A 20285-nucleotide genomic window follows, 5' to 3' on the forward strand; every position below is an offset into this window, starting at 1 on the left:
GAAATTTTGATAAAAAGATTTAGAAGAGAACTTATAGCAAATGTTGTTGTGCAAAGCTAACGATTTATTATTGATCATGATACACTTTTCTATCTTTCTCATTCGATAATTATAAAATTATAAAATCATTAGTGATATTAGGAACAAAAGTTGAGTACAAAATATAAAGCGATGAACGCTTTTCTATATTCTTTACTTGAAAAAAAAGGAAAAAAAAAAAAAAGAAAGAAAAAGATTACAGATAGACTTATTGATTTATGTAAAACATTCCCAACATACAGAGATGTTAGAAAACTCTTCTATGCAAAAGTTCTCTTTCCTTTTACTTTTCTTTGGAAACTCTCAGATCAGAGATATTTTATATTCGGAAGGTCTGAAAAAGATCGAATAAGGGAAATCACAGTCAAAATATATGTATACAATATATAGATATGAATGAGTGTACGTAAATGTGTACATATCTATACAGGTCGTTCGGTAAATTTAGTTTTATTGTTAGCATAAAAAATGCGAGGTCAACGCGTCGGAGTTCTTTTTCCTTGCAATTTCAAAGGAAAGGGCCGAACGTAGGTTGCGTGTTGAGAGCACATATATAGAGGCACATATGTAGGTCTGAATAGAAAGATGGAAAGGAGAGGCAAGCGCATAAAGGCGGACATTGCTCGCTCGAGACTAGACAAGGACAGGTTTCCTCTCGACTACGATGCCCTTGCACATGAGATAGACGCCTATGGTGGTCCACGCGCCTAAAATCGATTCGGAGAGACACGGAGAGGGCATGGACCTCCCGTAGCTATACCTCTTTCGACGTAACTCTTTCAAGATCGTGAAACAAACTATTATCAAAATTATCTTCCTTCTATTCGTTATATTTCTATCGAAAGTCAGACGCCTTGTCTTATTTTATTTTATTTTACTTTACTTTTTATTTTATTTCATTCTTTGTTTTTTTTTTGCATCATTCTTTGTTTTTCCATGATTAAAGGATCCTTTTAGATTATCTATTATGTCATCCAAATGGTTTTTTGTTTGTATTTCATTTAAAGCTTCATGGATTTCATAATAGGCTTCTGAAACGGTCGTATTTCATTGACTCCTCCCTCATACCTACGAAAATAACTAAGTACTTTCCTCATTTGACACGATTTTTCGATGATAATCTTCAAACAATTATGTTTTAATGCTGATCTCGTTTACGGCTTTGTATTAAATTCATTGTTCTAGATTGAATGGAAAAAGTGCGTTAGTTAGGCGTACTGGTCGAAATTGCGAAAGGGCTTATGACGCTTATAAAAGGCCATTCATCGTGAGGAAAGCTGGGAAAATAAACAAACTACAGATCGATATATGTGTAGTTTATATATATATATATATATATATACACACATAGGCGCACGTGTGTCTGAAAAGTACATAGATCGTCAGTTGGTGGTTGGCTTCTGCAACCAAATTTTCATCGTGGAAGTTTACTAGAGAGAGAGAAAGAGGAAGAGAAAAAGGGAGGGAGGGCGAGATAGATAGAAAGAGAGAGAGAGAGGGAGAGAGAGAGGGAGAGAGAGAGAGAGAGAGAGAGAGAGAAAGAGAGATGGAATGAGATTGCACGAAAAGGGTCCAGAGTCCACGAATCGTCCCCTTAATTTTACGATCGCTCGTAATCGTACCGCCGGCAAATTATTATGGTCGAAAATTTTCGTGCTCGAAGTGGCTCCAGGAAGTAGTATGAGCAGGAGAAGAGTTTTGGAAAATGACCTCAAGGTCCATGGGATATGCCGTCTTTATGGGAGTTAGGTTTATTAGCTGTCGTTTTCGGCACCTAACTTCGACTCTGTTACTGTTTCCTGTTGTTTTCCTTTTTCTCGTTCCTTCGTATCGTATACGTGCAGAATGCGCTTTTCTCATTGTATAATACTACAACGTAGTTCACGACTTTTCCGTATAGACGGTATTACTCGAAAAATGTTCAATTTTTCTCGTCAATTAATATTTCTAATGAGTGTATATTTTCATGACCATAATTAGATATACTATATGCCTTTTATTAAACATAATCATTTATATACATATGCCATGTTTAATTTATTTAAAATTAATCTTTTAAATGAATTTTGGTTTTGGTTCAAAATTTTAGATACACCTTGTATATACTTGTGGTGCATTCTCAACACAGACGCAAAAGTACTCGTCGTTACAAGTTGGCTCGATGCACATATATCACGAAAAGCGCGTACTTGTAACACAGGCTCCCATGTAACGTGCTCAATAAATTGCCCGGACGCGTTTATGCTCGCCACCGTATTTCCCCGTAGCTTCGAAAGTGCCGGACCACCGTGTACGTAAGTACATACATATGTACTACGATACATACATACAACGTGGCTATGCAGTCGGAATTTTGTGACTCTTTCTCTCTCTCTCTTTGGTTTTGTTTTGTTTTGTTTGTTTGTTTGTTTTTTTTTTTTTTTCATTTTAATCTACTAAAAACTCATAAACTCATCGTCACATTCTTTGACAACTTTGTTCATGAAGATCAGAGATTGTAAAAAACCTTTCCAAGTATTTTTTTTATCGATTTTCTATTCGATCGAGTTATATTTTAAAGTAATTATATACCGATGAACTCCGTAAAGTGTTTCGTATAAAGATTGTCAACTCCATAAAACTGATGGTATATTTTATATCCTTTTTGGATCAACGCGCTACAATTATTTTCATCTTTGATAGAGATAAATAAGTAGGTATTCGATGGTGAATCATTTTTCACCCGGTCGGATCGATGTATCTACGTAAGACGATAAGGGTCTTATAATTTCAAGCTCGCGAACGACGCGAATTCCACGGTAATTAATCACGAAATCGCATTAATTATCTCGCGCATGAAGGATATGTCATGAGCATCAAAAACGTACAATGAGATTACTGATCGACCATGGATAGACAAAGAAGGAAAGAGAAGATGGGTGGGAGGAAGGAATAGAAAGAGAAGAAGAGAGAAAGAAAGAGAGAGAGAGAGAGAAAAAGAGAGAGAAAGAGAAAGAGAGAGAGAGAGAGGGAGAGAGAGAGTACTTCGAACGAATATTTTCTCGGTACATGCGCACTACCGAGACAGAGATAGAAAGAGGGTTCTTTCTCGTTCGGCTCGCGTCCCATAACTTAGAAAGCCCGTGCTGGAATTCGAGCGATGCTAATTTCACGTAGAATTCCGGAATTCCATTGTGGTCGGCGCCCTTGCGATCCCACCACGTGACGTTACCCCATGCGAGACCCTAGCAAACTCAGTCGCGATTCTATCTAGATGGATATCTATAATCGCGAGTTATATTAACCACGCCTGGACTTCGTCGATTCAATCGATCGAAAGCGCGTATTTCCTCTTGGATCTATATTGGATTCTAATACCCGTATTTCCTTCGTTACGAAGCATTTGCTCGAATGAAATACGGCTTTGAATATCCTCCGAGATATACTCCATTTTCTAAACTTTATATTTCCTATTATTAGAAATTATTTTCCTATATTATTTCTATATCACTTTCATGTCTTACTCATTTAACGCTTAATATTTAATATTTAATCTAACGAATATTTGTATACTGGTATACTTTTATAGTACTGGTATACTTTTACTTCTATTTATTTATTTTAATGTATAAATACTATGTCGTTAGTATTTATAATAAAATATAAGTACTTAATATAAGTAGTTAGTACAAATAATTAAGTGTTCGGATCGTGTATGGTTTTATTACAAATACTGAGCGACTATTTAAAATATTGATAAATTATTATATTTACAGATATTTTAATAAAAATATTAATAGTTTTTGTATTAATTAGTGTAGTACTGATCATTTATATTATAAATACTAACTATTTATTTAAAATATTGCAATTGAGATAAAATGTTGAAGTGATAGAAAATGTTTAAAAATACTGACTTAAAAATATTTAAAAATATATAGCGACCATGTACTTTTTCTATTACTATTGAAGTTCAATCGAATAGCTGAAATAAGAATACAATGGAATCTAAGGTCTTCCATTTCTTTTTTTACACGCGATCTTGGTATTTCTAAAGGTGGATAGCTCGATATGTCGGGTATGCTCGCAACGTGGCATATATGGTTGGAAGCCTTTATAGAGGCAGACAACTCGATTGAATTATAGTAACAAAGTTATCCGTCACTTGGAGCGAGGCGAACCGAGGTCTGAACGGGTACGACTCACTGGAAGATAAACTGATTTCAGAAACCATCAATGCGAGACAAGTAAGCTATTATAACGTAAATGAAATCGGAAAGTTGTTCCTGTTGATACAGCCAAGTCCCACTGTTGTTTCGATAACCGACGATGAAAATGAGAGATAAATGAGCGCTTTGAAAGAATGGAGTAATACCTTTCTTGATTAATTTATTATTATTATTTTCTTTTCTTTTTCCTTTTCTTTTTCTTGATAATCGATATAAAACGTAACGACGAGCAAATTCGTTCGGAGAATGATCGAAGAACATCGAAATAGTTGTTGCTACTTTATTTTGTTACTTTTGGATTATATTACAATTTGTACGCTTTACATCATTTTCCTTTTATGACTTGTGTACTTATAGATGGGCAAAATAATTGATAATTATCTTTTATTCTTCCATATTCTTGCAGATTTTCGACTCGGCTGCTAGACATTTTGAAAATGCAATTGTCTTGTCGCATTCGTCCGTTATATCAGAGACTGTAATAAATGAGATGAGTTAATAAATATCTAATTAAGAAAGAATATATATATATATATATATATATATATATATATATATATACGAATAATAAGGCCAATTATCGAGTCATAAAGATATTTATACAAAAAAAATGGAATAGTTAAATTTTCTTATGGAATAATTAAAATCATATTTATAAAAACCATTAGCTTACTTTCGTTCTTGCAAATGTCCAGTTTGTCTCCTAGTTCCTGCTTTGATTCTTCATTTTTTATGAAGGGTAATATCGCTGATTTCAGATCGTCTATTTGGAATTCATTATCTTTTATCTGAAAGAACATGCGAAAGTATTTTACGAATGAATATTGAAGAAAAATTTTCATGCTAATTCTCGATCATTACTCATCATGTAAATTGGAAGTATTAGGTATAGTTTTATTTTTTAGTATTATGGAGTTACAGTATTTTTCAGAAAATTGAGTTATAGTAATAAACGTACTGCGCCAACTTTTTTGTAAAAGCAAGACATATAACAGCCAAAATTCCTATCTATTTCATCGCCATTGCAAAGCTTATGATGAAAATTTTTTATTTCATCTGCAAATTAAACAAAATAGGATATTTGTATGACTATTTTTCAAACAGTATAATAAGTATATTCGTCTTACCTGTACTTATTCCTAGTTCATCCTCACAATCCTTTTGGATTTTTTCAAGCTCCTTTATAATTTCTTCCGAATCTTCAGCTGTGCAAATAACCTGATATAAAATCATTTATGATTATTTATTAATGGGAATTTGTTTTTGTAACAGTTTATTTGAAAAAATAATGTTCCATTGATGAGAAATATGCCAATTATAAAATTGATACTTACGTATTAATCTGGATCATACAGGTAAAAGCATTTCTCTATCGTTGAATTTTTAAGTAAAATTGTATTAAAAAAATTTGTCACTTACAACGAGTAATAAGATGGAAGTTATTATCTTGAGTCCCTGCATCTTCAATTTCTGATAGATTTTTTTCTTTACAAATGAAATCAAACTAACGTTGATAGATAAAATCCTTTTACTGACTGCGCTTGTCAATCTCTGAACAATGAATTTATATCCTTCTGCGGAAGCAACGGTGCGAAGTAGTAATTATCTGATGTATAATATGTAGGAAGTTTCTCGGATGTTAGAATAATAGATACATTATATTTACGTAATATAATTGTTTCTTCTTTGAAAATTCTGGTGTATTTAACGAATAAAATAAAAAAATATCATTCGTTGCCGAACTATTTTTTTTTTGTTACGTTAACGAAGAACTTCAATATTGACAATTTTAATAATTTATTATAATTTTTATTAAAATAATTTTAAGTTGCCCTTTCAATGTTTTAAAAATTTTTCAAATAAGAACTTTTCGCGTGCTATGTAATTTAACCATCAGCATTTAAGTAAGGAAATTAAATGTCTAAAATTTACAAATCGATACTTTAAATACTCGCATCTTATCTTGCAAATAATTGCATCTTATGTTCATATTTTTTGATTTTTTCTATTTTGATGGTCGTTAGATGACGTCGATATGAATATAGAATTAATAATCGCAATATTATGGTTAGATAGATCAATTCCTTTAAGTAACGAAATTTTTATGAATTTTGTTGTAAAATTAAATATGAGTATTTGTAATTTCTGTGTGTGTTGACTTATTATATTTGACTTGGCCGATATGTGAGTAATGTCGAAATTTTTAGCAAAAAATAATATACTTTATTGAATTTTCATTACTTTTTATTATAAATTCAGACATTATTTAATGAGTAATCCAATAATTTTGACATTGTGATCTTGGTAGTTAGGCTATATCTCAAGGATTTTAACAAAAGTCTATAGAAATGAAAATTTGAAGAGAAAAAGGGCGTGGTCGTCGATGAGTTGAAATGGACCTTGAGTCAATTCAAATTATATAGCACCAATTATAATACAATAACAATATCAACGACGACAACAACCATAACAGACACACGCAACAGTAGAATTATAATATATAATAATGTTAATTATGCCAATATGGTAATAATAGTTATAATTATTCTATTATAATGACGATAATTATAATGATGACAGTAATAGTAGTGGTATGTATGGGGGAGCTGGAGTGGAACGTAATATCTGATAATAAAGATGCTATCGTTCTTTTTCGTAGAACCATTTTTCCGCATTTTATTATTCTATGAATGTTATGTTTTATGTTCGAAAATATGGATTAGAAAGAAAGAACCTATTATACACTTTGTATATGTACCTGTATTTTGTTAAATATGTATGTGTGTATTTATTTATTTATTTGTTGTTGTGTGTGTGTATGCGCGCGCGTATATGAACACACATGTACAGGATATTCAAAAAAAAACATTCTATATTTATACAATGCATAAAACACAATTATACTGAGTAAAAAAATCGTAATAAACATGGGTCGAAAGAACAACCATTTCTAAGATATAAACACTTTTATATGTTACTATTATAATTGACTTATTACTGGATTTACAGAAGGTGTTTTATATATCCTTCTTCTATTTCTATACACGCTTGGTATCTTCTCACAGAGTCGCGAACCTCTAGAAAATTTCCGACATCTTTGTCGGATGATTTCACAAGCATTTTAGATTCCGTTTCGAAATTTTTCTAAGTTATTTATTGACAAAAAATACACTTTGCTTTTCAAATATTCTTATAAAAAAAAATTCGGAGGATTGAAATCGATCAAGGGGTCTATACAAGTGGCCTACCATGTCCACTTGTATAGCCCCCTTTGATTGAAGTAATTTTGATTCACAAAGACATTGGTGAAGATTTTGAAACAGCGCATGAGATGGAACTCTTCGATTAGAAAACTTTTTCAAAGACATTAAGTTGCTAACAACTGACTAATTGCCGATGTAATTTTGGAAATTGAATGAGTACATTCAGAATGCGGTTTATAAGTACTAAGTAAAACATCGCACACGACGATAGAAACCAGTAAGTCGATCATAATATTAACATATAAAAATGTTTATATCTCAGAAATGGTTGATTTTACGACCTATATTTATCAAGACTTTTTTACTCAATATAATATGTTCTGTTCTGTATAAATATTGAATATTTTTTTTTGGACTTCCTGTATATATACACATCGCTCTCTCTCTCTCTCTCTCTCTCTTTCTGTATATATATATATATATATACGCATACATACATACATACATATATATATACATACATATACACATATGTATACATGTAGTGAGAGAGACTTCATAAAATTGTAATTTGTTAACTAAATTTTTATAAACAATGAATTGGCACTTATTTTCACAAATCTCTAGAGTGGATATAGTTAAAAAAAATTAGTTGCTTGTATAATTTACAAAATTAGAAATAAAAAACAGAAGTTGGTAGAAATATGAAAGCAATAAGTATTCGTATAATTGGTGAATTTTTAAGAATTCATCAAAAAAATGTAACAAACTAATCTGACGATAAAAAATGAATGTAAGTGGGTAATTAATACTTCATAAGATTTTCTTTTGATTTTAAAATTGCAGCAACTCTTCTAAGGAACGAATTAACTAAATTCGAAGTAACGCTGGATGGGATCTTATTTCATTTCTCTATGAGAACACTTTTTTAGATTTTTTTATAAGAAATTTTGTATTTTTTAATTTTACATTTCAAGTAATCTCATAAGTGTTCTGTTGGATTGGAAATCTAGAGATTGGGGAGTTTTTATATATGCTAGTGTGTTATGTAATATGCTCATTTTCATATTATACGCAGTATGCTTTGGATATGCAGTATGTATTGTCTTGCATAAAAATAAAATTATACAATTTATGCCAATTTTTTTTGCACTAGACATAAGAGTGCATTTTAAAATGTCAAAGCAAACCCTGTGATTCATTAGTCCATTAATAAATTTTAATATACCAAAAATAGTAGCACTCGTACAGCCCCAAATTAGTACAGAGCTTTCACCGCGTTTCACTATATGTCATAAGTTTTCTAGATTTAGTTCTTTATTTTTTTTCTTTTAAATAGTACCGTGTCCATCAGAACTGAAAATATTAAATTTATTCTCGTCTGTAAAAATCAATCTATTCCAGTAATCCACTGGTGTGGTAATATTATTATTTGCGAATTGCAATCTTTTTTTTTTCTATTCGCTTTACTTACAAAATATTTTTTATTCTTTACGGGCCTCTGGACTGTGATATTCGTATAAAGTTACGCATAGTGCTAACAAATACATCAATATTCATCTTATATTTAAGATGTTCAACTATTTTTATAGTACTTATTTTAAGATTTTACTTCATCATTCTAATAACAACTCGTCCAATATAATGATTGATTTTCCGCGGATATTTACTTCTCGAATTATTTTGTAGACTCTTTCTTAATACGTATTTATTAATTATACTTTGTATCATAGATCGAAGTCTATTTATAATCCACGAAGTTTCTGATAAACTTTTATATTGGTTATGTAAATTAAAAATAATTTTTCTTTCTTCTATTGTAGTTTCCGCCCCATTTTACAATAATAATTTTTTATAATACAAAATTTTTATAATACGAAGTTTTTCTGCTGATGTTAATAACGTCTCGAAACAGACTGACGAGATCAATCGTAAATAAAAAGCAATAATATTATAAACTCTCTTATAAATAGCTCGAAATATGAATTACAAATATTTATTGCTTTCATATTTCTGCCAATTTTCTTTTTTTTTTTTTTTTCCTATTAATTTTGTAAATTATACAAACTAATTTTTTTTATGGATTATATCCGCTCTAGAGATTAATGGAAATATAATATATATTGTTGTTTATGAAAAAATTAGTTAATAAACTACAATTTCACGAAGTCTTATTTCAAATTGATCAATGTACGAATAATTACTTATTGTATATACATATATGATATGTTATATATTGAAAGTTTCATTAGATTAATTTGGCTATCTATTCTTTGTTCTCGCGCACTTTCTCTCTCTTTCTCTCTCTTTCTCTTTTTCTTTTTTTCTTTCTTTTTCTCTTCTTTCTTTTTCTCTGTTTTGAACAAAGCCATTTGGAAAGATCAAAAATATAATCATACCGCAAAGCTGGCCATTTGCAAAAGTAAAGTTTTCTCTCCTACGCGCTTAGGATACAGTCGCACAACAGTTTGTAACTTTATTGTATAGCAGGTTGGAAGTTTCCACTATATGCGACATTACATCGTCTTATACGTGAGTCGCTTACGCTATAGTGTCTTCCTCATCTCTGTCGTTTAATGTGAACGCATACGAAGGCATATCTCGTATCTTTGCCACACAACTACACATTTATACTGCATTATACCAGGTGCGCGTTAAACTATATCCTTCTTATGTTTCGATAAAGCTCGCGTATCATCTGAATGTACCTTAATAATTCAGAAGACATTATGGTCTCTTTGTTTATTCATATGCTCTTATCGGACTTTCGACGATCATCTCTCTCTTTCTCTCCCTCTCTTTCTCTATTGAGATAATATCGCTTTGTATTTGACTCGACAGATGGGAATAAAAAAAAGGTTTGACGACTTTTTATTTCAATTGAAATGTATTGTATATAATTAGCGAGGAATGGTTAGTATATCATTGAGAATTATAAAAAAGATAAAAACATTAATACAAGCATATTATGAGGAAAAAAACATGGCATGCTGGAAAGAAGTATAGTTTTTGTCGATGTCAAAGCTAAAATGGAATCTTTCAATGTTCTTATCTTTTAAAGACCTTTTTCTTTTAACTTGATTTGAATGCACTTGATAAGGCGACCTATCTTCTCACAATCATTCGAACCAGTTCCTACAAAATTTTCGAAAATACAGAGATCGATGATTGAGTGGATAACATATGATTATTGAAATTATTTGTGTTTTTTCTCATTAATTTACCTTCTGAAAGGCAATTTTGTGTGATCTCCAACCTCTCAGCACCTTTTTCTTCTTTTTTGGGGAACAATTTCTGGATTATTTCTGTTAATACATCGAATTTAAGTTCTCCGTTCACCAACTAAAAAAGAAAAGAAAAGAAAATTATTTATTTTACAAGAATACTTTAACGATTAGTTATATACAAAATTGTGTTTATCGGTGAGAATTTATATTTCATGAACTTACTGCACCGTTTTCCTTAAGGCTACAAGCGATAAAGCAGCTCATTTTTTCGGGATCTACAGATGTTTCATCGGTAAGCAACTTATTCTTCTCTAATAAAAATTCATTCAAAATGGAATTAATTGAAATTCAATAAAATGAGTAGATATAAATTTTTCACATGATATTCGAAATAAATATTAAAATTATTATTTTATTTACCAGCTTCGAGATTGGATTCCTTCAAACATTTTTCTTGTACATTCGACGGCAATGCATTAAGATATTTATTGAATCCATAGTCGGGTTCCGCCAAAGTCACAACCTGAGAGGTAAATTTAAAAATATTAAAGAAAGTTACTACGTAATCTTTTTCTCTTCTTTTTTGTTTTTCTTTTTTTGTTAAATCCTTTGAGTGCTGAATACTCGTGGCCTATGTAGTCCGTACGGATGGCGCGCGGTTGGCGTTGAAGATCGCCGGGGACTGAATACTTTTTCGCGCAATAGAAACAATTGTCGAACATATACATTTGACCATAATACACTGATTACTTTTGTCAGGCGCGTATTTGCATCCATAGTCAATATTGATAGCCGAGCGCGTATTTACGTCTATAGTCTATATCGATAGCTTTCGCTGGACGCATATGTGCGCCCATAGCACTCAAAGAGTTAAACGTAAAATAAATTTTATAGCTTCTTTCATTTATTTCAAGTGAAATTCATCGGAATTGTTTCTTGGTATCGTTAAAGATATGAAACAGTGTAAGTTGGTAAGATATTTTCACACGATTGGCAAGTCCGAATAGGATAATTTAAGTATGCAGATTAGAAAGAAAGAAAGAGAGAGAGAGAGAGAGAGAGAGAGAGAGAGAGAGAGAGAGAGAGAGAAAGAGAGAGAGAGAGAGAGATAAAGATAAAGATATTACAATAAGGACATTGAAAATGTTACCTACAGCAAGAACGGAGATGAAACTGAGTACGATGAATGATTTCATTTTATTCTTCTTGAAATTTTCGATTGTTTGGTATGAAAAATCAATAATCGTACGATAAATACACTATGGATATACTGTATACCGAGTCTATCGGCAATCGTTGAAATACTACCGACTGTAGGTCTCTGACGATATTTATATACAACTGCTTTACACGTCTGGTGTGTTAATGTAGGGGTTCCAAGATATCTGGACTGGGTAAACAAGAAAACAGAATAATTTAATTGACTTGCTTGGCTTATATAAGAAACGATAATGTTCATTTATATAAGTGATCAAAAACTTCATTCAGAATTAAAGAGATGCACGATAAACGAGATCTTTTCATATAAATATGTATATATTTTCTTTTTCTTTTTCTTTTTCAGTATTTTAAAAGAGAATTACAATATTATATGCAAATGAAAATGATGTCATATATATGAAAGTCGATATTGCATAATATATAATGTTTGAGCGATTTATTATAATATCAGATGCATGCATACATACACATACACACACGGGCGCACACAATATTGTTTACTTTATGGATTTGTTATCTACGAAATTTGCATAATCGCCGGTGAAAATTGTTATATTTCGATTTTCAAAAATGCTTAAAAATATATACTTTAATATTATATAACCGACATGAAATGTGTTAAAATATTACCATTGATTTATAAATATAAAAAGGATGCTTTATTTAGAACATATCTGATTTTTTAAATTATCATAAAAAATAAAATGCAAATAATACAACACAAAATCAAATTAGTAGAGAACAAATATCTAGACAAAGAATAGTAAATACTAGTTTGGCTCTTAGTTCTTTATTTTTCTTGAACGACTATGTAAAGAAAGGAATAAATAATACAAACAATGTTATTAATTACGTGATTCACATATATATATATATATATATATAAATGTGATATATATATATATATATATAAATGTGATATATATATATATATAAATGTGATATATATATATATATAAATGTGATATATATATATATATATATATATATAAATGTGATATATATATATATATATAAATGTGATATATATATATATATATATATAAATGTGATATATATATATATATATATAAATGTGATATATATATATATATATATATATATATATGTGATATATATATATATATATGTAAATGTGATATATATATATATATATAAATGTGATATATATATATATATATAAATGTGATATATATATATATATATATATATATATATATAAACGTGATACATATATATATATATATATATATAAATATATATATATATATATATATATATATATATATAAATGTGATATATATATATATATATATATATATAAATGTGATATATATATATATATATAAATATATATATATATATATATATATATATAAATGTGATATATATATATATATATAAATGTGATATATATATATATAAATGTGATATATATATATATATATATATATAAATGTGATATATATATATAAATGTGATATATATATATATATATATAAATGTGATATATATATATATATATATATATATAAATGTGATATATATATATAAATGTGATATATATATATATATATAAATGTGATATATATATATAAATGTGATATATATATATATATATATATATATAAATGTGATATATATATATAAATGTGATATATATATATATATAAATGTGATATATATATATATAAATATATATATATATAAATGTGATATATATATATATAAATATATATATATATAAATGTGATATATATATATATAAATATATATATATATAAATATATATATATATATAAATGTGATATATATATATATATAAATATATATATATATATATATATATATAAATGTGATATATATATATATAAATATATATATATATATATATATAAATGTGATATATATATATATATATATATATATATATATATATATATATATTTATATATATATATATTTATATATATATATATATATATATATATATATATATATTTATATATATATATATATATATATATTTATATATATATATATATATATAAATATATATATATATATATATATATATATATATATATATAAATGTGATATATATATATATAAATATATATATATATATATATATATATATATATATATAAATGTGATATATATATATATAAATATATATATATATATATATATATATATATATAAATGTGATATATATATATATAAATATATATATATATATCACATTTATATTTTTCTTGCTCTAAACAAATATAGTTCCAACAACTTCGTTACGATAAAATTTAATTATAAAATTTAATGATACGGGAATGAGTTTTATTGTTCATAGATATGTCACATTAGCACCTTCTTTTCCAATTGATTTAATACAGTATTATCATGACACTTAGGAATAATACATTTTTTCAAGCTATGTATTTTTATTACAGAAAGATATAAATGCATAAGTTATAAGTAAGAAGTAATACTTTCCTTGCATGATGATAAAGATTTATAAATAACTAGACGCATAATTTAAATAATTTTCATCGATTATTTCATATATTTATATTTCATATGTTTAACAATTTTACAAAGATTTAATTTTTGATAAGAATATCACGAACAAGAACATACCGCATAATTTATTTGAAGAATTATTATATGAATGGTGATTTATCGTTTTTGCGTCTTCAGGACGAGATAAAACAAATTTAAAGGTACATAGTATTCCAGTTTTTTTTATAGAATATGACTGGTGACAATAATAATAAAAACTAAAATCTAAACTCTTCTACAATTTCGTTTAGTTCTTGAATTTTTACAAATCGCATCTGAAGTTCTCTTAAACCGTGTTCTTTGCCATCTCTGCGAGATAAGTCTTGAATTTGTTCGTGAATACGTTGAGGATATTTTCTTCATGGGATAAAATAAATCTATAATTAGAAAAGAAAAACGATAAATTATTCATTACTTCGAGTTAATTGTTTAACCTTATAATTTATAGATAGAAAAATGAGATAATATGGATTTAATAAATCACGTTTCATTTGAGGTCACTCGTTTACTGCATATCAATTGAATTAACTTTTGCTCTTGTTTGTTCAAAGCAAAACAAATCGATCGTGCGATATTCGGAATAACTTTCAGTAATAATAATTTCGATTATAATATTACAATGACGATACAATTCGAGTATGTGAGGAGATGTATAAAAAATGAAAGTTATTAACGTGAAATAACGTAAAAAAATTTACCGAACTATCCGTTTCATAATAACACTTGGCGAATTGCCATGAGGCTTCGCAAGCATCGCTGCTGGTTACTGTAAAATTGATAAAAAGATTTGATAAATGAATCGTAAAAAGAATTGTATAATTATCAGTCATTAGAAAGAATAAAAATCTTTCTTACTACTCGGGTAACATTTGTCGATCGTTTCTTTGATCCGTTCGCTTATTTCGTCGATTAACATCAATTCGGCTTGTGTTTTCATTACTTCTGGCCGTAATTGATCGTTTTTCATCTAAAATTTTATAATTCTTCAATTCCATTACATATTTTTCAGATTGATCTTTTGTTATTGATAGCAGGAATACTCGATTTCAAGTTTAAATATGCATTATTATACATTTTAATTATGCAATCGACATCATATCTTTAGACGAATTACGTAAGAATAATTAACCTACTTGTATAAGTAATCTTGAAAAACTAAATTTTTTTTTCTTTCATATAATAAGCAAGGAAAGTGTATATTTCTAATTATGCCATAATAACTGTTACATTCCTAATAATTATTTTTTACATTGTCCAACAATGAAAGTAATTACGAAATAAATTAATTGTTCGAAAATATTCAATTTAAATGAAAAAAAAAATATTACTTACAGCTTTGGATAATACCATTATGCACTTAAGGTAACATTGAAGCTTTGGATCGGGTGGAAATTCACCTTTTTGTGCTGCATTATCCAATAATTCTGCAAAGATCTTTCTTAGATTGATATATCTACTTCTATTAATAAACTGATAATTATCAATAATTGCTCGGTTTTTTTCAAAAATGAAAATGTAAGAGCTCATACCGTCGATAGAACTTTGAATCTTTTATGTATGTTAATAATTAGTTACGACAATAAATAAATTTATTCGCATTATTTAGTAACATTATAACAAGTGATCGGAGTTAAATGCATCATCTAATTATCCACGTATTCGAATACTTCTCGCATAGTTTTTAGCATTTAGAATGATTATTATTTAAAATAAAAGATAAGAATACGTACCTTTCGAAGCACCGATTTGACTTGCGCAAGTTTTTCTCGCAGATTTTACTACGTTTCTTATTTGATCCATATCCATTTTTTTCTAATTAAAATAAAAAAAAAAAGAAATAGAATAAAAAATAAAAATAAAAAAAAAATAAGAAATAAAAAAAAGAAAAAAAAGAGAAAAGAAATTCAAAGTAATTAGAAATGTGACTTAAAAAATACAAATGTTACGATTTTTTGACTAAATTCAATACGAAAAGTAATATGTAAAAGGGAGTAAAATGAAAATTGAATTATTGTTTAAATAAAAAACTCACACTTTCCACATTATAAAAATTCGCCAGGACGACGAACAACGAGATTAAAAGAATCGTAGCCCTCATTTTTTCCAACGAATAGCTTGTTCCAATATTTTCTTTTCGTTATACAGATTCTTAATACTTATTTCTTGTTTCTTGATTATTTTGACGATACGAAAAATGGAACAACGTACCAGCAACGACTTGTCTTTCGAAACGTCCAACCACTTTTATAACGCTCACATCGAATCAGAGGGAGAACGGACAATTTTCGTTTCTCTCGAATATGGCAGGTACAAATTTAATAACTTATATTGTTTCATTAACCTACAATTTAATCACGTTCGGTGTCAGTCCGACATGGATATGTTTGTGTGTACATATACCTGTCAGACTTTTCTATGTTAATTTTCGAAACTTCGACATTAAGCGTTTTTATCTTCCGATTGTTATATAATCATAACTTCGTATATAATTTGACATTATTACGGAGCATTTGCGAAATTATACCAAATGGAAATATATAAGATCTTTTATTTCGAATTCATGAGATCTAATTTAACAGAATAAAACAAAGTAATTAATTTACAATAACAATCGATTTATGATAGCCTAAAATAAAATTTTCAATCATTTAATTATTTAAGTTAAGTCATTTTGCACTGTAAGAATTTAATGAACGTTGGACGAAAATATGTATTTGTATGAAATTTTATAATGTATTTTATTATTTGTTACAAAAACTTGTACTTCTCTCGAAGAGAAGATCGCACCATAATCGATCTTCTCTTTCATTTTTTTTTTTTTATTTTATTTGCTTAAGTTAATCAAAATTAAGTTAATAATTTGGTTAAATCTTCGCACGATCGATCAAACGAGTTTCTTCCTCCGTTCAACGATGCATTCGACGATGTTTCTTCGGTTTTCGAAAATCGATTAAGGGAAGAAGAAATTGTCAGAATTTTCATTGTAATTACACTTGACGTAGTTGAAGGCCGTAACGCATATGTCGTCAGAGGGTTCTGCGCGAAACGTAATAACAAAATTGAAAATTTTTCGAAAATTTTAATTAATCTATTTCGATAAAGATTTTTGAGATTAATCTCAATAAGCATGTTTTTATATTTTTTCTTGTATGTATGTTTGTTATTTTACACTTACCCAACGCTCCACACTTTCTTGCCGCAGCTTTCATTTGATCTTGCCATTCAATCGGCATCATCATTTCGACTTGCTTGATCACCATATCCACGTCCACTTTTTGATTTTTAAACTTGAAACAGTATAAAAAATTGTCTTTATTAATTCAAACGAAGAGATCGTCGAGGATGTTTGACTATCTATATATTATATTATATATATATGTTATATATATATATATGTTATATTTTTTAACATCATTTCACCATCATGTTCAAAGAATTATTATAAACACTTTACCGTACGAATTGTTTTCATAACGCATTGCGTATAGCACTGTAGATCGTGATCTTCCGGATATTGGCCAGTCTTCATTCCGTCCACAAGCTCTACATTTAACAGATACGAATCGTCAATAGCTTTCACAATATGGACTTAAAGATATATACCTACTCGAAGTGGTACAAACTAATGATTAATTTATGACTTTTTGCAAATAGACCATTCTAATGTTTCACCTGCTTTTACACCAGTCTTCGTTATACAAGTATTACGAATTCCTGTTGCGGTTTTTTGCATTTGCTCGATGGTCATGGCCTACAGTAATATGATACAATATTATTAAAAATTATTAATAAAATCGCGTATCGATTTTAAACTGAACGTAGTACAATAGATGAACACTTACACCGTCGACCGATCCAAAAAGTCCGAAAAGACATCCGAAAAGGAAAGGGAAAATAATAGACTGTATATATGTATATCTTTCTTTATTCGACATTTTTCTGCTAATTTACGATATAACGAGATTCAGAGAGGGATACACGGAATCGAACTCTTTAGAAAATAATGAACTACGTCTCCTCGAGTCTTTTATAAAGCATTCGATTCTCCAAACGGGGAGGAATTTCAACGTATCGTCAACTAACGTAGCAACTCGTTAATTTTTAATTCTATAGAATTTTTCACAATAGATATCCGTATTTTTCTCTATCGATGACATCTTATGTGGCTTTTATGTAATAACAAATAAGTGGTTTTGAGAAAAACAACGTTACTATTTAGGTAAGCTTGGACCATACGTATGTATGATAATAAGTCGATTAGGATTTTTTTTTTTTTTTTTTTAATATAAGAACAAAATGATTTACATAATGATTTATATAATGATTATGTTTCTTAGAAAGGAATGCTTTCTGGAGAAAATTAAACGATTCCGGAGTAAATTTCAATGAATCTCTTCTCGACTTGAAGAATTCGTCATTCAAGAATATATGCGTGTCCTTGAGAGGATTTGATAATTTAGGCGAGGCACGAGTTTGCCAAAATTCGAAGACGTTTATCCTCTCTTTGCCTTTCACGTTGGACCCCTCGATACCACGTGACTCTTGCTAATGTCGAACCCTTGTATCTCGAGAGGCACCCCTACACACAAAAGAACCATCTGCCTGGTCGAGAAACTACTCCATACTCCTCTTTCCTCATCCTCATCCTCATCCTCATCCTCATCCTCATCCTCATCCTCATCCTTTCCTACCCATAAACGCGCCATTACTCTGGCGGCTGGGCTTTCGAGTAGGTCGATAATTACATTTTTTTTCTCCCTTTTTTCTCTCTCCCTCTCTCTCTCTCTCTCTTTCTCTCTCTTTTTCTTTTATCTAGAATCCCTCTGCATCGCTATTAATTTCCACCTGATAGTTTTCTGCTCGAACGGATTCCAATGACGAAGGTCACTCTTTTTCAAGTCTTTATCCGATATTACAAATCTTTTCTACTCTGGTCTTTATAGATTATCTATTATATCTCCTTTCTGTTAGTTTTTAACTTACGATTTCCCTTTTCCTCATTTCTCTCTTCTTTTTTCTTTCTTTCTTTTTTTTTTTTTTTCTTTTTTTTTTTTTTTTTTTTTTTTTTTACAAAACGGTACCTCGACGAGCTTTTTAATCGAAAGCAGAGATGTGTACATATACGATGGAATTAAAGTGCAACATGTTGGAGTCGAGTAGGAGATTGGTTAGATGAAAATTTTATGTACTTAAATATTATAGTACCACGGTGAGAGTCGAGATGTACCTACCTACTATCTCTTTTTTGGAGAGGATTCGAGAGGAAATAACTTACGGCTGAAATGCTATGGGGCGCCTATGCTCAATGCAGAACCTCTATATTTGTTTCATGGAATAAGATATTCTTAAAAAAAATATGGGAAACATTGAACAATTACTATTCGTCATACGAACACATTTATTTAATTTAATTACAATTAAAATATAAATTAAATCCCGTTTATATCGCCTATGGATTAATGTAATACAACATAAAAAAATTGGCAAATTTTTTAAATATAATTTAAGTAAATACAATTTTATAAATATAATTTAATTTTCTTAATAATGTTTGACGAAGAAAAAAATAACTGGCTATCGGATATGTTTAAGGATAAAATGTTCGAAAATATACGGAAAAAAATTTTTGTCGAATTAATATACTAATTTTCCTGATAAATATATGTAGATCTTAAATAACGTAAAGAAAAAAAGAAGGAAGATTGTGAGGGAAAGAAGAATGGAAAATTCGATGAAGATAAATACAGATGTTAAGTATTTATATATCAAGAAAAAACTACGGAAAATCATGAAGAAAGAAAAAGAGAGAAAGAGGGGGAAAGGAACAC

General features: G+C 28.7%; 4 protein-coding genes across 4 annotated transcripts in view; 1 reads left to right on the forward strand and 3 right to left on the reverse strand.

The window, feature by feature from the left end:
• Positions 1-20285, forward strand: part of spri (Src homology 2 domain-containing protein sprint) — a 153131-nt gene that overhangs the window by 7350 nt on the left and 125496 nt on the right. The gene's annotated exons all lie outside the window — the stretch shown is intronic.
• Obp12 (odorant binding protein 12) lies at positions 4514-5820 on the reverse strand. The gene is made up of 5 exons (XM_035884381.2): positions 5667-5820; positions 5375-5465; positions 5206-5303; positions 4921-5035; positions 4514-4723 (listed from the first exon to the last, which is right to left on the reverse strand). The coding sequence occupies exons 1-5, from the start codon at positions 5706-5708 to the stop codon at positions 4632-4634; spliced, it is 438 nt and encodes a 145-aa protein (XP_035740274.1). The 5' UTR covers positions 5709-5820; the 3' UTR covers positions 4514-4631.
• Positions 10319-11992, reverse strand: LOC118449602 (uncharacterized). Its single transcript, XM_035884382.2, has 5 exons — positions 11832-11992; positions 11098-11200; positions 10900-10988; positions 10675-10792; positions 10319-10585 (listed from the first exon to the last, which is right to left on the reverse strand). The coding sequence occupies exons 1-5, from the start codon at positions 11871-11873 to the stop codon at positions 10506-10508; spliced, it is 432 nt and encodes a 143-aa protein (XP_035740275.1). The 5' UTR covers positions 11874-11992; the 3' UTR covers positions 10319-10505.
• Positions 14760-18465, reverse strand: LOC118449626 (uncharacterized). Its single transcript, XM_085660677.1, has 12 exons — positions 18300-18465; positions 18130-18208; positions 17912-18000; positions 17633-17744; positions 17449-17493; positions 16666-16698; positions 16490-16587; positions 16188-16269; positions 15790-15881; positions 15313-15424; positions 15156-15223; positions 14760-14834 (listed from the first exon to the last, which is right to left on the reverse strand). The coding sequence occupies exons 1-12, from the start codon at positions 18390-18392 to the stop codon at positions 14817-14819; spliced, it is 921 nt and encodes a 306-aa protein (XP_085516803.1). The 5' UTR covers positions 18393-18465; the 3' UTR covers positions 14760-14816.

The sequence above is a fragment of the Vespa mandarinia genome, chromosome 12 (genome assembly GCF_050613455.1).
Source record: "Vespa mandarinia isolate Hongniang chromosome 12, ASM5061345v1, whole genome shotgun sequence".
Taxonomy (NCBI): domain Eukaryota; kingdom Metazoa; phylum Arthropoda; class Insecta; order Hymenoptera; family Vespidae; genus Vespa; species Vespa mandarinia.

Excerpts from the sequence above, each read along its gene's own strand:
- Obp12 (XM_035884381.2), bottom strand. The coding sequence starts at position 5,708 with ATGCAGGGACTCAAGATAATAACTTCCATCTTATTACTCGTT. Across the intron at positions 5,466-5,666 it reads CTTCCATCTTATTACTCGTT|GTTATTTGCACAGCTGAAGA; the intron begins GTAAGTGACAAA and ends ATTTTATATCAG. Across the intron at positions 5,304-5,374 it reads TGAACTAGGAATAAGTACAG|ATGAAATAAAAAATTTTCAT; the intron begins GTAAGACGAATA and ends TTTAATTTGCAG.
- LOC118449602 (XM_035884382.2), bottom strand. The coding sequence starts at position 11,873 with ATGAAATCATTCATCGTACTCAGTTTCATCTCCGTTCTTGCT. Across the intron at positions 10,989-11,097 it reads GGAATCCAATCTCGAAGCTG|AGAAGAATAAGTTGCTTACC; the intron begins GTAAATAAAATA and ends AATTTTTATTAG. Across the intron at positions 10,793-10,899 it reads GCCTTAAGGAAAACGGTGCA|TTGGTGAACGGAGAACTTAA; the intron begins GTAAGTTCATGA and ends TTTCTTTTTTAG.
- LOC118449626 (XM_085660677.1), bottom strand. The coding sequence starts at position 18,392 with ATGTCGAATAAAGAAAGATATACATATATACAGTCTATTATTTTCCCT. Across the intron at positions 16,588-16,665 it reads CGAAAGACAAGTCGTTGCTG|AAAATATTGGAACAAGCTAT; the intron begins GTACGTTGTTCC and ends TATAACGAAAAG. Across the intron at positions 16,270-16,489 it reads ATTTTTATAATGTGGAAAGT|AAAAAAATGGATATGGATCA; the intron begins GTGAGTTTTTTA and ends TATTTTAATTAG.